General features: G+C 43.3%; 1 protein-coding gene and 1 long non-coding RNA gene across 3 annotated transcripts in view; one reads left to right on the forward strand and one right to left on the reverse strand.

Annotated features, from left to right (window-relative positions):
• Positions 1–13,913, reverse strand: part of LOC118098540 (partitioning defective 3 homolog) — a 345,845-nt gene that overhangs the window by 176,418 nt on the left and 155,514 nt on the right. For both annotated transcript variants that reach the window (XM_035142467.2, XM_035142463.2), the window contains exons 6-9: positions 9,692–9,801; positions 8,503–8,586; positions 3,999–4,124; positions 1,295–1,516 (exon numbers count right to left, since the gene is read on the reverse strand). In XM_035142467.2, coding sequence (XP_034998358.1) covers positions 1,295–1,516; positions 3,999–4,124; positions 8,503–8,586; positions 9,692–9,801 — 542 coding nt within the window. The remainder of the gene's footprint in view (positions 1–1,294; positions 1,517–3,998; positions 4,125–8,502; positions 8,587–9,691; positions 9,802–13,913) is intronic.
• Positions 1–13,913, forward strand: part of LOC124855074 — an 85,531-nt gene that overhangs the window by 53,990 nt on the left and 17,628 nt on the right. The gene's annotated exons all lie outside the window — the stretch shown is intronic.

Raw genomic sequence — 13,913 nt, forward strand, 5'->3', positions numbered from 1 at the left:
TTACCAAAAATAAAAAATGTCTAATATGATGGAAAAGAAAACACAAGCTTTGATCCTTTGACATTTCCAGCATGATGTTTTGGTATTTTTTGCATTAATATTATATTTACTAATAGTAGGTCATTTCATTTCAATAAAAAACAAAACAAGAACAGATGTTATCATCATATTATGGCAAAATGTGATATGCAGAATTTTGTTTTTACAATAAATATTAGGAGAACTTCAAGCCCCTATTTGGAATAGTAGTGGTGGTCGACGCAGTTAATGAAAACTGCAAACATTTAGCCTGGATGAAAGTTGTCCAGACAAAAGTTTATTGGATGACAGTGGTTATTTTGTGACAGTTCTGATAGCATACTCTGCTAATGGGATTCAACCATTAATGTCTGTGTAATGTCACTGGAAGATAATGGTCCGGATATAGCCATTATCTGTCAGGCTGCTATAATATCCAGGACTATAAACGTATAGACCTATTAGACAAACACCACATGTTTATCTTTCTGGAATTTGTCCAGAGGCATTAGAGAAATTAGTTGTGACTACAGGTATATAAATGCACTTTTAACAAGATGATCGTTGGTGTGGGCTCGGAGGTCTCAGGTAGAAATTCTTATTAAACTGCTCTCTTGGCTTTTAATGTGTAGCTTTTAAACTATGATGGATTCACAGTGAAGATATTATGGAGAAGTCCTTGACTGGTGTAATTAAGAAAAAAATTGGCAGGCATTAGAAAGTGTGGCAGCCTGAGACTGTTTAGATTTAAATGAATGTTTTTTTATTCATCCAATCAGTGGGACTACTTTCTGGACCATGCAGATCTAAATTCAGGAAAGAACGGGACAGCTGCGGACAATGCCTCTGGATTTGAGACTTTTCACATAAACACACTAGAAAAAAACATGATTGCAACCTTCTGACAGCAAGAAGAATAGCTTCTTTGTTTCTTGTGTTTGGCTGTATAACATGAAAAAGTTAACAAAAATGTCCGTGTAACTGCTTAAAAAGAACAGCTTGCATGAAGGAAATAGTGCATATATCATGACATACAAACAGTGCAAAGTGCTCAATTTACTTTCCTGGTGCATACACATTTTTTGGCTAAACATGGACATGTGGTTCATTCAGACCCTGTGGATTTGGACAGTAATGAATTGGCCTTTACTTTCATTTTGGTGGTGTGTGATGTGTCATTCAGCATCAGTGCAGGCTGTCTTAACATCTTAACAACAACAAAATGTTTTCTGAGGACAGCAAACACATAAGGCAACAAAGCAAAGGTCAAACATACTTGTGGTTATGTCCAGGGTGTGGCCCCGGTCTGGACGCCGGCCCTCCGACTAGACTGGACCTTTCGCCCGGCCTCTGAGAGCCTTGGATAAAGTAGACTCTGCTGGATGGACTGAGTGCGCTCTGTGCTGACAACAGCTCATACTGCCTCTTCATCACTGCTGGAACCACATGGAAGAGGATGAGCGGGGCGCGCATCGCTTGCTTGAAGATGTTCTGGGCACTGGAGGTGATACACAGAAAGTGTGGAGGTCACGCAGAGAGAAATAAATTAGCTTTAACATGATAAGAGATACAAGTATAATAATGTACTATCATAGCTTGGCAGATGGTGGGATAAGGAAAGGCTGTGATGTACTGTATGTTGAGAGGTGATAGAGGGAGTTGAGGTTAGCATAGCTAATCGCAGGGCTACTCACTGTGCAGCAGCAGAGAACAGAAAGTACATTATCTGTAATTACCAGCATCAAGACAGGAAGGAGATAAGGATGGTGGATGGAGAGTCGGTAATGAAATATTATATATAGTGCATCCCTGTATGTAAGTCTGTCTGCAGTGTAGTAGTATGTGTGTCTGTTTGAGTTTAGAGATGAGTGGACATAAGTTGACTCAACAATCACAACACAGATGATGAATCATGCAACAGGGAAGCTTTCCAGACAATGAGGTTCCAAAGTGAGCAGACAGACGCTTCATTCCCTTCACACTAAATGAGAAAGAAAAACCAAAACACACACTGTTGGTCTCGTGCGAGCTTTAGGGGCTGACTAAGCCAAGACAAGGGCTCAACACCACTCCCAGACGTACAAATTGTTTAGTCTGGGTTGCCGGCGGCACTTAGCATATAGATAGGCTTGCCATGAGCAAGCCAGGCAGCAGCATAAGAGGTGTGGTAGATGTCTGGAATCCAACAATCCCAACGCCTGCTTCCAGACCCCCATTACCACACCAGTAATACCGAGCTGATTCTATCCAAATGATAGCCGCTAAGTTGCTTTTGCTACGACAGGCGGCGCTTCATTCAAGAGGTGTCACAGAGGCGAGACCTGAATGTCGTATCAAGGCACTTCTGAGGGATTTGGTTTCTCCCTTCTTTATTCTTATGCTAATTGACTAAAATCACTCACATGTGCACACTGAGATGTGATGACTGAGTGACTATGTGTGTTTGTACACAAAATGTTCCCACATGCACATATACACTGCCATCACTCCAATAATCAGCCTCCATGCGAGCCTGATTGAATAATAAATTACCCCATCAATGCATCATTACATTCAGTTAGATTAAGCGCCTCAAAATATTTACCCATGCAAAACAATCCAAGGAGATTAGACTATCACTTTAAAATGTTGCTCTCTGCGGCACACAATCAAGTCGAGGGGGGGGTGATGATGATGATGAGGGTGCGATGCTGGGAGGGGTGTAGAGGAAAGTTTAGCTCCTTCACCTAATTTTCATGCAGAATTACAAACATCGTTTGCGTCTGGGTGCTGGTGAGGAGTTTGTGTTTGACAGAGGAGGGTAAGTGCGGAACGCTACAAAACATCACTCCCCAGTGGATTTGGTTTGAAAGCCTCTTTCACAGTAGAAAAGGCTCGGTAGGGATATTGGAATGTTTACTAATGACAATAGCATCGTATTGAGGAGAAGAAAAAAAAAATCTTTGAGCCTGAGCGGCTTTGTGCACAGTCTGGTGAACACATTAGCATAATGCGGAAAGGTTACCGGGGTTTTACAAGCCGATGGAGTCGGTTATATGATGTTATATGAGTAGTTGAGGACAAAGTTGGTAGTTTCTGACTCCACTTCTGAAAGCAGAGGATTTCCAAACTAGATTTCTGTCAGTCATTGAGCAAGGTGTCCAGCCCAGTGTGATTTAAGGCTGGACCTTCATTAGAAGGAGGCCAGGACTTTTCTTCCAGCCGAGGAGTGAACGATAAGAGAGAGAGCCAGGGAGACCACCTCCATATACTGCCTCCAGAACACTGCCTGGAGGACAAGCAATCTATTTCTCTGCCATGCGCGCAAGACGCGCACACACACACACACACACACACACACACACACACACACACACACACACACACACACACACACACACACACACACACAGGGGTGTAGATAAGACTATATAGCTCAGCGTCACCGCATGCGTGTGTCAGAAGATGTCCAAGAATGTGTGAGGGTGGCTTTGGATAAATTGGGGTGGGGGTTGTCCCTGGATTATATCTTCATTCCACTTTAGGAAATGAAGGGGAGCAATGAATCGATACAAATGAATCGTGAGAAGCGTGTAGGTGGTTTTAGATCAGAGGGCGAAGTGGTGATGAAGGACTGCAGGTCACTGAGACCTATTTCAGGAAGGCCAACGAGTCGGTAATATTTCTGCTTTATTGTGGCGGCTGTGTGGGTGTCACGTCTCTCTGCAGTTTGGGTTGCACTTATCAACAGCAACACTATTTACTGTCACTGCACTTTATGTCCAACACAGCTCCTTTAGTGTGAACTGTATCACGCTGTGAACAGTGGTTCGAAATAATAGTGTGTGTACATCAAATGGAAATCAAATGGTTTCCAGTGCACTGTAAAGTTTCTACTATAGGAAGAAGTTCACTTCACAAAATGCAAATAAAACGTGCAGGATAATATAGTAGGGAAAATATGTTACAATCGACTATGCAGGACCAACTTTGAGGCTTACTGTTCAAAGCGAAGGTTGCGAATGTCTCCCTGATTTATCTTGACGATGCAGTCGTTCTCCTGGAAGAGACGCTCCTGTTCAGCTTTTCCTCCGTGCTCCAGGCGTTTCACCAGCAAACCCTGAGTCCTGCAAATGATTACCCAACAGGTTACAGATAAAACATCATCTGGAAGCATGTCAATCACTCCACAGTCCACACAGTCACATATCAATACAACGAACAGCAGGGATCGAGTTGCAAGCTTTGTCTCCTGCATAAAATACAGTGGGAAGCGACAGTATAGAAAAGAAGGTGTGAGGGAGGGATACATTAATATTACTATGAATGTGTCAGTTCTTACGATGTTTTATACATTTATAACTAGTGAAACAAGCATTGCAGTATTTCCCACATAATTAATTCAGTCTATGACTGTAACCTGCACAAAGGTCACTCCCACATGCAGCAGATTCTGAATGACAAGTTCACAGACTAAAGGGTAAAATATATTCTAGCATGAGAGAACTGCACTGCATGTCTCAACTGCAGCTGAAAATATGATGTGTGACTGCGTGGACGGTAATAATGTTATGGACCAGGCAAGCACGCGGTAGCTCATGATAGCTATAGGTCGAGGAAAATAGTGCACTCACCAAGTTAGAGATCTCGTGTTATCATGAGAAGTGTAAAAATAATTTTGTCCATTATGAAACTTTGGCAGGACAAATGAAAATATGGTGGGCTGCCACAGTCGAGATAATTATTGGAAAACACTGCAGTGGAAGCATTTTTTTCGTATTCCATCAGTGAACAAGTCATGAAAAATAATCAGTTCTACAGTTGTGATACTTTAAAAGTTCCCCACCAGTGAGTGAGTTTGCAAAGTAAGTTTAGCACATTTGTCGTGTGCCGTACTTTTTGTGCTCCACTGTCAACAAAAGTTAACTTTCAAAACTGTAAGCTTGGATAAGAACCTGCATTTTCCTGCGGCCTGGAGAGTTGATGTATTATTAACTTAATTTTAAGCCGCTGTCCGGCCCTCTGTCCTCCGCTCTCTATGTCGATCTGGGCAGGTCTGAGAGAATGACAGGATGGGTTGTCTCAGGTAATCCCGACCAACAGCTAAGAGACCATCTTATGCCTTCGGAGGAAACACTGCAGTAGCCTTCACTAAGACGAGAGCCGGCAGTGCTGCAATAAATACCTAAGCAGTAGCGCAGCAGTGCTATCTCAGCAATCCCTTAAAAAACGGCAACCTTTACCTTCAAATGTGCCGTCCCTCTCTCCCGCCTCTAAATAAATACATCAGTGAGCTCTTTGGGGCTTTAAGTTAGACCCTGAGGATAAACACATGAAGAGATCCGATGAGCACTCGAACAGCAGAACTACAAACTCCATGGTTCTCTAAGGCGCCAGACGCATGAGGATGCAGGTTGACTCAATGCGTGCAAACTTTTGATTTCCTTCTATAAACTGACAAAAGGTGTAGAGGCTTACTTTTGAGAAATAAAAAATAATGATGGAATATATCAGAGCCAAAATCATTAAGAAGCCAGGAAGACGATACAGATATTTACACTGCAATCAACAGTTTTACTGCGGCAAGGACATCAGCTGCTAGCTCTCAGTTATTTCCTCTCAAGTCAGTGGCCACATAAACAACAGCACATTTAAATTGTGACCCTGTTTACCATAGACGTCAAGGGCAGATCTGCGGAGCTCTTTAGCATCTCAGCCAAACAGGGCCACTCTCAGAACATTGCTCTAATTGGCTGCATAATGTGGACATCCACGCTCACGCCGCAGACTCGGCTCGGCTCCTCAATGGGGGTAAATGGTTCAGCATTAAGTTGAAATTAAAGATCACAATAGGCCCTTTCCTCTTCCTCCATGTCTGAGCCAGTGTTGCCAGGTCGGCTTAAGTGTGTTGAACAGAGAGTAATTGCGAATCGGTGGAAGTGGACATGATTGTGCTTTATCTTCATAAGTGTTGGCAGCTTGAAAACAAAGTATAGCGCGTTTAGATTACAGCATGGACACACTCTAATGAGTTTTGATATGGTAGCAGGCCAGAGACAGCGGATAAGGGAGTTGCTGTTGATCCCTAATCAGTATTCAAAGCAGCAGTAGGGAGGATTGTTGTAAAGCAGCATCTTTTAGGGATTTCAGGAAGATGATGATTTCATAAAAGCACCATTATTGTGATGACTGTAATGCACTGCCACCCTCTCAATTCACTCCTGCCTCACTGATGGGATTTTTTTTGTAGATGCTTATCAGCTACTTGGGGAGAGCAAAAGAGCTAAAGCAGAAATCTAAATGGCATTTCTCATAGGCTGCAAGTCAGTGAATTCATTAGGCATCTGTTATAAGCACAGAGTTTGTAGTTGAAGGACTCTCTGCAGACTCTGGAGGAAAATACTGTGAGCGTTCTACATTTCACAATAATGGCTCTACTCCATCTTGTGGCTGGGCAGCAGTGCTGAAAAGAGGATTCGAAGGAGGCCACCTGATCTCATCTACTGCCTATAATCAAACGCAGTAATAATCCAATCATGATCCATTTATGTACGGCAATTATGTCCCTAGTTTGTTTACAATTGAAACTGGTCATGGAATGAGAAGTTCATTAAGGAGCGAAGAATGCATCTGCGAGCGCTGTGTACGTGTGTGTGTGTGTGTGTGTGTGTGTGTGTGTGTGTGTGTGTGTGTGTGTGTGTGTGTGTGTGTGTGTGTGTGTGTGTGTGTGTGCAGTATGTCTGCACTCAGCCCTCGGAGTAGATTAGCACTGCTCACTAACCATTTGCATGTGTGCAATAAGAATAGAAAAGCTCCAGGAGTCTATATTGGAAAAGAGTTGTACGGTAGAAGTTCATCTCCAGTTGCCTGTGTATGTTTGTGTTAAACTGCTTTCAAACATGCACTGAACTCCGGATAATCTCCTGATATTATCCAGAGGGGCTGTATATCACAACGCAAATGTCCGAGTCAGTTGCTGCGGACATTCTCCGGAGTTCTCCTGCTAGCCCCTTAGTAGAATCTCAGAATGAGCCCATGTGAGAATACAGCAAGAAATCCTTATGAGGAGAATTCATTTCACGTCCTGCCTCTGCATGCTGCACCACCCCTCACCTGAACGCATCGGATATTTCTGTGTTGTCAAAGCGTCTGACCAGACAATCTCCTAATTTCTAGTCTCTAAGCTCCCTCCTGCAGTTGTCTTCCCCACCTGCTTGGACCTAACTTGATGTCTGAGCAGTGAAGCAAAATGCAGACGGCCGCTGCTGGAGCGCCTGCAGTTGCTTGTTTGTTGGCTGTCTGACCCCTGTGTCCCTGGTCTAGACACTAATGACAGCTCGCTGAGCCAAATGCCTCTTGTCCTAGTGCACAGGAAAGAGCTGGGCCAGGCCATTAGCATCATCCCACTGACCAGACGCTGTGTCTTATCATGTCTGAAGTTAATTGAAGGCTCTGATAGCTATTAGTGCCGGTCTTAGCTGATGGTGAAGAAATCTACTAGCCATGCAGCATCACCGCTATTTCAAAATGTATTCTGATTTTGTGGGAATATGGAGTAGCTAAAGGATAATAGCATGTCTAATAAATTGTTGCATTTGAACTTTATCTAAGCAATGTTGCTCACTGGAGTTTAATAAACGCTTCATTTAGTTTCTCCTCTGACTCAGGATAACTCACAGCTGCTGAGAGAGTCATTCACACAGGGTCAGAGCTAAATATAGTTTCATGACACTTGCTTATAAACAGCAATGGGATTAGTGTCCCCAAAGAAATGACATGCGGCAGTCTTCAATGACAGCCATCCTCACTCCCTGAAATGTCATCCCATTTCATCTCCTCACTCTGTCTTTTCATCTCAGTCCCCTGCCTCCCTCTTCCAGCACCGAGCAGTTGCGTTCACCTTGGTGGCGTGCCAGTCCCTTGGCTTGAAGCAGGGATCCGTGTCATACACAAGCTTTTAGTTTGATTACATCGGGCCACCTCCTCTGTCCCTTTTTATTCTTGAATAACCATAAACTAGGACAGAAGCTCACGAGCTCAAAAAGGCACAAGGAAGCAGCTTGAATCACCTTGAAGGCAGAGTGGACACTGACATTCGTTAAAATAAAAGAAAAGCATAATAATAAGTCTTGGAAAAACGGTGCAGTCAGGAGCAAATCTACTTTCATCTGTTCTCCTTCCCACTGGGAGCTGTGGGATGTGAGCAGCGGTGGGTATTGCTGTGTCGTTACAGCAGCAGGACTCACAAAAGTAAAAAGAAATAGCGAGAAGAATTGGAGTCAATGAAAAACACAGCCTAGAGTAAAACATAGAAAGAGATGAATAAGACAGAGTTAGAGAAAGTTTGAAAAAAATGTGTAAAATGATGAGTAAAAGCAAAAAAGAGAGCAACATCCACTGGGCTTCAATACAAAAGCTGCAGGAGACATATTGGCTGGAGGAACGAACTGGCTATTGTTGTACACTAAGCTGCATTGATTTCCAGATTCCTCTTCTTTCTCTTACCTGACATCCTGCGTACTGAAAGGCACGACGTGGATCCCCAGGGGCCCTCCCTCATTGGACACCTCGACCGGCTTGAGCATGCCTCTGCAGGACGATGATGGATGTGGCCGAGAGGACAAGGGGAGAGAGACGTGCATGAATAAAAAAATAACAAGAATGACAAGAAAATGCAGAGAAGCAGCGTATAAAAGACGAAACAGTCAAACATGACAAGGCTGATGGGATGTGTGTGTGTGTGTGTGTGTGTGTGTGTGTGTGTGTGTGTGTGTGCGTGTGTGCGTGTGTGGGGGGGTGCAGCCGTATCGGTGGAGCTGCATTGTGTTGCCTATACAAAGTCATCCATTACAAAGTCGGGCTGTTGGACCTCAGGGTCGATTGCGGACCCAAATGGAGACTCCAATTAAGTGATTAAGATCAGACTCGTGCTAAAAGAGAACAAATTAATTGAAAAGGTGTTGAGAAGGGAGGGAGGAGGAGGAGGAGAAGGTTTGTTTGTGTAAAGACAAAAGAACGGTTGATGCAGATGTGTGTGATGACTTTGATAGGAAAAGGCCTCGATGTATGCTTCTGTTTAGGAATTTAATAATGGTGTTCTCACATATATTATAAGATGAATCAAAGATAGGTTAGGTCATTTCCTTTTGAATAAATACTTTAAACATTAATACAACTCTCCTTTTATGTTGTTGACGTGCTCAGTTACCCGCAGGATTTATTGCACTTCTGTGAGAGGGAACCCTAACTTGTGACTCTCTGTGGTTTCTGTGTTTCTTCCCCCAGCTAACATTTTTCTTCTATTAAAAGTTTTATTTCCCTCTAGTCAAGGGTTAAGAGCCGAATATGTAACACCTTGTTAAGCCCTGTGAGGCAAATTATGATTTGTGCATATTAGCTAAATTAGTTTGCTTGATTGAAATACTTAAAAAAAATCCTCCCTGACCTTTTAAACATTTACAGCTGTACGGAAAATTTTCAGATTTATTAGTTTCTAGAAAAACAAAAATGTGTAGGCATCTGCAAAAAGACAAACAAATAAATAATCTTGCTGTGGGGGATGATGAAGACCAGTACAATCTGCATGGCTGAATATCAGAAGATGTATGTATAGAAATAAATGTTTTATGGGTATTTTTTGTGGAATTCCCCAAAATATGGTTGATAGATCGTTGGTGGAAGGTGGGATACTCACTCTAGACTTATCCCTTGTGACCTCTCCAATGACGAGTCAGCCCTCCCTACTGGCTCTATCCGCTCAATCCTCCTTTCCTGTTTCCTTTGCTCCTCTTCCTCCTCCTCCTCCTAAAAGAAAAAAAAGAGACAGGATAAATCATTAAAACAAAAGTAAAAAAGCTCACACTCTCTGTGATTATTTCAATTTGGCTGTGCTTGCATCCCCTCCTCTCCTGCCTGTGTCTCTCCACTGGCTTTTAATCCAATTACCTGCAGGAACAAGTAACAGTCTCTATTTTAAATTAAAAGAGACGTTCAGCTCAGGACAGACTGGGGCCCTGGCGCTGCGGCTGAGGCCCCCTTACCAAGCCAAAAACCTCAGTGACTGTCGTGACAAAAGTGGCACTGATGAATTGCTCTTGCTCGATCAATCAGGTCTGGCCCGGGGCGTGGCACAGCAACTGTGTATTCGCTGTGATGCGATGAGGTCCTGAGTGAAGTGTTCGGCACTTGCTGCCATTTTTTCTCTCACTCTCTTCATTTCATTTACTCATCTTCCTTCAGGGCCATTAGGCAGAGGGGCTGGAGTGCCACGGTTTTTACAGGCAAGCCAGACGTCTGACGACTTAACTAGGCTCCGGGATGAGACAGCAGAATCATGCTTTCCTTAATGGGGGATAGAAATCTTTATCTGAGCTGGCTTTAGGGGGAGGGTACAGCCTGAGCAGGGCACTTACATGTAGTGATGACATGCTGTTTGTAGAATAGGGGGAGACATATTTAATATGTCACAAGGTTCATTTCCAACTAATCATCATCTGTTGAGGGTTAGTTAGAGAAAGAGCATCAACAAGTGAGAAGCACGCTGAACATCTGAGTATATTAATTTAGGAAAGAGAAAGAAATTTCAATTGTTGCTTCTACTCCTGTTAGTAGCTGCTGATCCGTGTGTTTTTCTGCATGTGTGTGTATGTGCTTGTCACCATCCAGACAGCGCATCATCTCCTTAGGAGGGTCTGCCGAAACGCTTTGTTACACACTGCGATTTCCTCCACCCTCACCCCTCCCCTTCCTCTTTATCCCTCTTTTACTTAAATGTCAAGCACATCCAGATAGGTCTTGTGCCTTCCTGCTTTCTTTATGGAAATGGATTCAATCCTTTTCAGAGGCCAGGTTATCTTTGGCGACACGCAGTAGTGGGGCAGAGAGACTCCGTCCCCCTATTTTTTTATTAGAGAAGGGGGGTAAGGTGCAGTGGGAGCATGGAAATTTCATCAGCGTTCTGCCTTAGGAGACCTCGACTCACCCCACCTGTCTGTTTCCCTTCTCTAACTGTCCCGTATGAAAATGAGTCAGTCAACCAGCCACCCCACCTTTAATTACATGTCAGTTGGGGTCCTGGGCTCCCTGCAGAGAACTTCTTCTTATAATGCTCTTTATGAAAACCCCTCAGGTTGGTTGGCTGAAATTTCTCCATACATATATATATATATATATATATATATATATATATATATATATATATATATATGCTCAGTACAAAGGGCCCAGCCACATGCGGGAATCCATAAATAAAGACGGGAGAGCAAGGAGTGGAGAAGGCAGGTGAAATTGGAAACGCAGAATAAATATAAGACCTTATAATGATATGTCATAAGACAAGATTGGCAGAAGCGGAGGTATGAAAGCTGCAGGAATATGTAGACTTTGGTAAAGGGGTGATGGTGCTGAACATCTTCGTCTCATTAGAAAACAGAGTGATCAGAGAGGCGAGCTGTCTCACAGTGTATCATCAATGAAAGTGACACATAATTAACTTTGGTGACAGATGCTCCCAGCAACAGTCTCCTGTTAATTTGCTCCTGTAGGTGGTTGTTTATGTGACTGTACATTGCTTCCTCTTTAAGCATCTTTCATTGCATTTGTGATTATTACCATATTCCCACTAATTACACAAACGCCTGTCCGTCTGTATTTGGAACGCATATCTCAAAAAACGTTCATATTATCGGCTTCACACTTGGTATGTGTATTGCAAAGAAAGTGCAGTGCACAGTAAGGTGAGATTTGGACATGCGATATGTTCAATATAAATAAAAACAGGCAATCAGCGCTCTAAAGCAGTCAGTGGGGTCAGAGCAGTGGGCCTTTAGTCTGTGGACCGAGTTGAACGGGTCTACGTCCTCGGATGAACCACAGCAGTGGTCAGTAACTCAGTCAAACTGTGGGTAAAAATGACTGACAGATAGATTTGATAATCAGATTTGATAATTAGATTTGATAATTAGATTAGATGATTAATTATTTTTATATTACCATACCAGACTGGCAAAGACATTCACGGATGGCAACAACAAACATTTGCTTCGTTGCTGTGATACTTCAAATCAAGTTGAATTACAGAGCTTTAATTTTAGAAGTTGTGAACTTGTGAAGATTGTGTCGGTTGCTTACCAGATCTCTGAAACATGCAATGTATGAAAAAGTTACAGCAGTTATGTAAATCATTCAAACATAACAAACAACAGAGTTTTATAACTTCACTCTGCGCCATAGACTGTTCATAAAAAGCTCTGCACACAACGTCCAGCACAGAAACAATAAAAAGTGACAGTATATTGTAACTGTTTGAGGAGGACTCACTAATGACAAGGAATAATTCTGAAGTAGCTCCGCAGCATTAGCACAGGCCTGTTTGCAATGGGCACTCCTCTAGTTAGAGCAGTGAGGTGAAGGGATCCATCAGTTGCACCAGGCCAAAAGCACAGTGCAAACAGGTGGAGTGTGTGGATGTGACAGGTAATAACCCGACGGAACAGCAAAAGAAGGTATGAGAGCTGCACAAGAACAAGGTGATATTTCTATTCAGGTTTGAAAAACTGGGGAGAAACTGTAAAAAAGAAAAGAGGGACGTGGTGATAAAAAAAACATGAGTGAGCAAGTCACAGTGAGCTGGCAATGGAGCAGGGAAAAGACAAAAGGAAATTGGGCAGAAAAAACAAACAAGGGGGAGAACTGCAAAGCCTCATGGTTAATATCTTTGCATTTTCAAAAACAAGCGGAAAAATCGGCAGGGTGCGATTTTCACTCAAATTTATCCTAAAGTGTTTTCTCCTTGAAAGATGTGCAGTGATCCGTGTTACAAACCCCTAACTCAGATATTGACTTTAGTTCCAAGGACGTCTGTGGAGCAGTTGAATGATGTTGGGTACTGGAGCAGAATCATCTCAGGGCTTTAGGAGGATTTGTAGAGTTTTTATGAAAAATGTGCTAAAGTAACAGAAACATATCGTTATATTGTCTCGCTAAAACAAATAACCCTCATCTTACACTGTACTGGCTTTGGTGGCGCTTGTGTTTATTTCTCGGGAATGTGCTCAGTCTCTGAACAACATGTTTCAACTGCCAATCGGGTTCCAGCGCCAACAGAAGCACACGGTCCACACATGACACTGGATTCACGCGGCAGTGCTTCAGTGGCCACTGGGGTTCGTTAGAGTCACAGTGGGGATATTCACCCAGCAAGGGCACAGCGGCTTCATTATTTCATACTGTGTGGTCTCAAATGTCTGCGCTTTCACCAGGCTAACACATCCCACCTCTACAGAAATATGATTAGAAATGACTTGTTAAGACTGACATTTCTTGCAGGGAAGTACTGACGAGTAGCTACCGACTTCCCAACAGACTGACTGTCGAGTCAGTATCGCAGGGGTCAGTGTCTCCTTGTGACCAGGAGTGGAAGAAGTCATCTCTCCTTATATTCACTGCCAACTCACTTATTGACTGTGACCAAGCAGAGCACACAGTGACAGCAGAGGAGAAACAGCCTCCAATTCTCTGGGCTCCTTCACTCCCTCTCTTCTCTCTTTCTTTATCCCTCCATCACTCTGAATCTCTCCCTTTCCCCTTCTCTAAAAACCCTCCATTCCTTCCTCCCCTGAGTGCTTTTAGCACCCTGTTGATCCCTTGGTAACCGGTGGAGTGGGGAAGCAACACAGCGTTTTAACTCCCGAAGGCACTCAATTCTAGCTTTCTCTCTCTCACTTTCTCCCTCTGCCTCCCTCCCTCCCTCTTCTCTGCCCCACCTTCCATGTCATAGGGAGGGCTCGGAGTCCTGATCTGTGTCCAGAAACCTACCAGCCTGACAATGAAAGGAAGCAAAAGTAAGGGTTTGAGGCTTGGCCATCTGACAGCTGTTGCATTAGATTATTGAGGATCATATAAGAGAGAGAGAAGGG

This window comes from Hippoglossus stenolepis, chromosome 19 (genome assembly GCF_022539355.2).
Source record: "Hippoglossus stenolepis isolate QCI-W04-F060 chromosome 19, HSTE1.2, whole genome shotgun sequence".
Lineage (NCBI taxonomy): Eukaryota > Metazoa > Chordata > Actinopteri > Pleuronectiformes > Pleuronectidae > Hippoglossus > Hippoglossus stenolepis.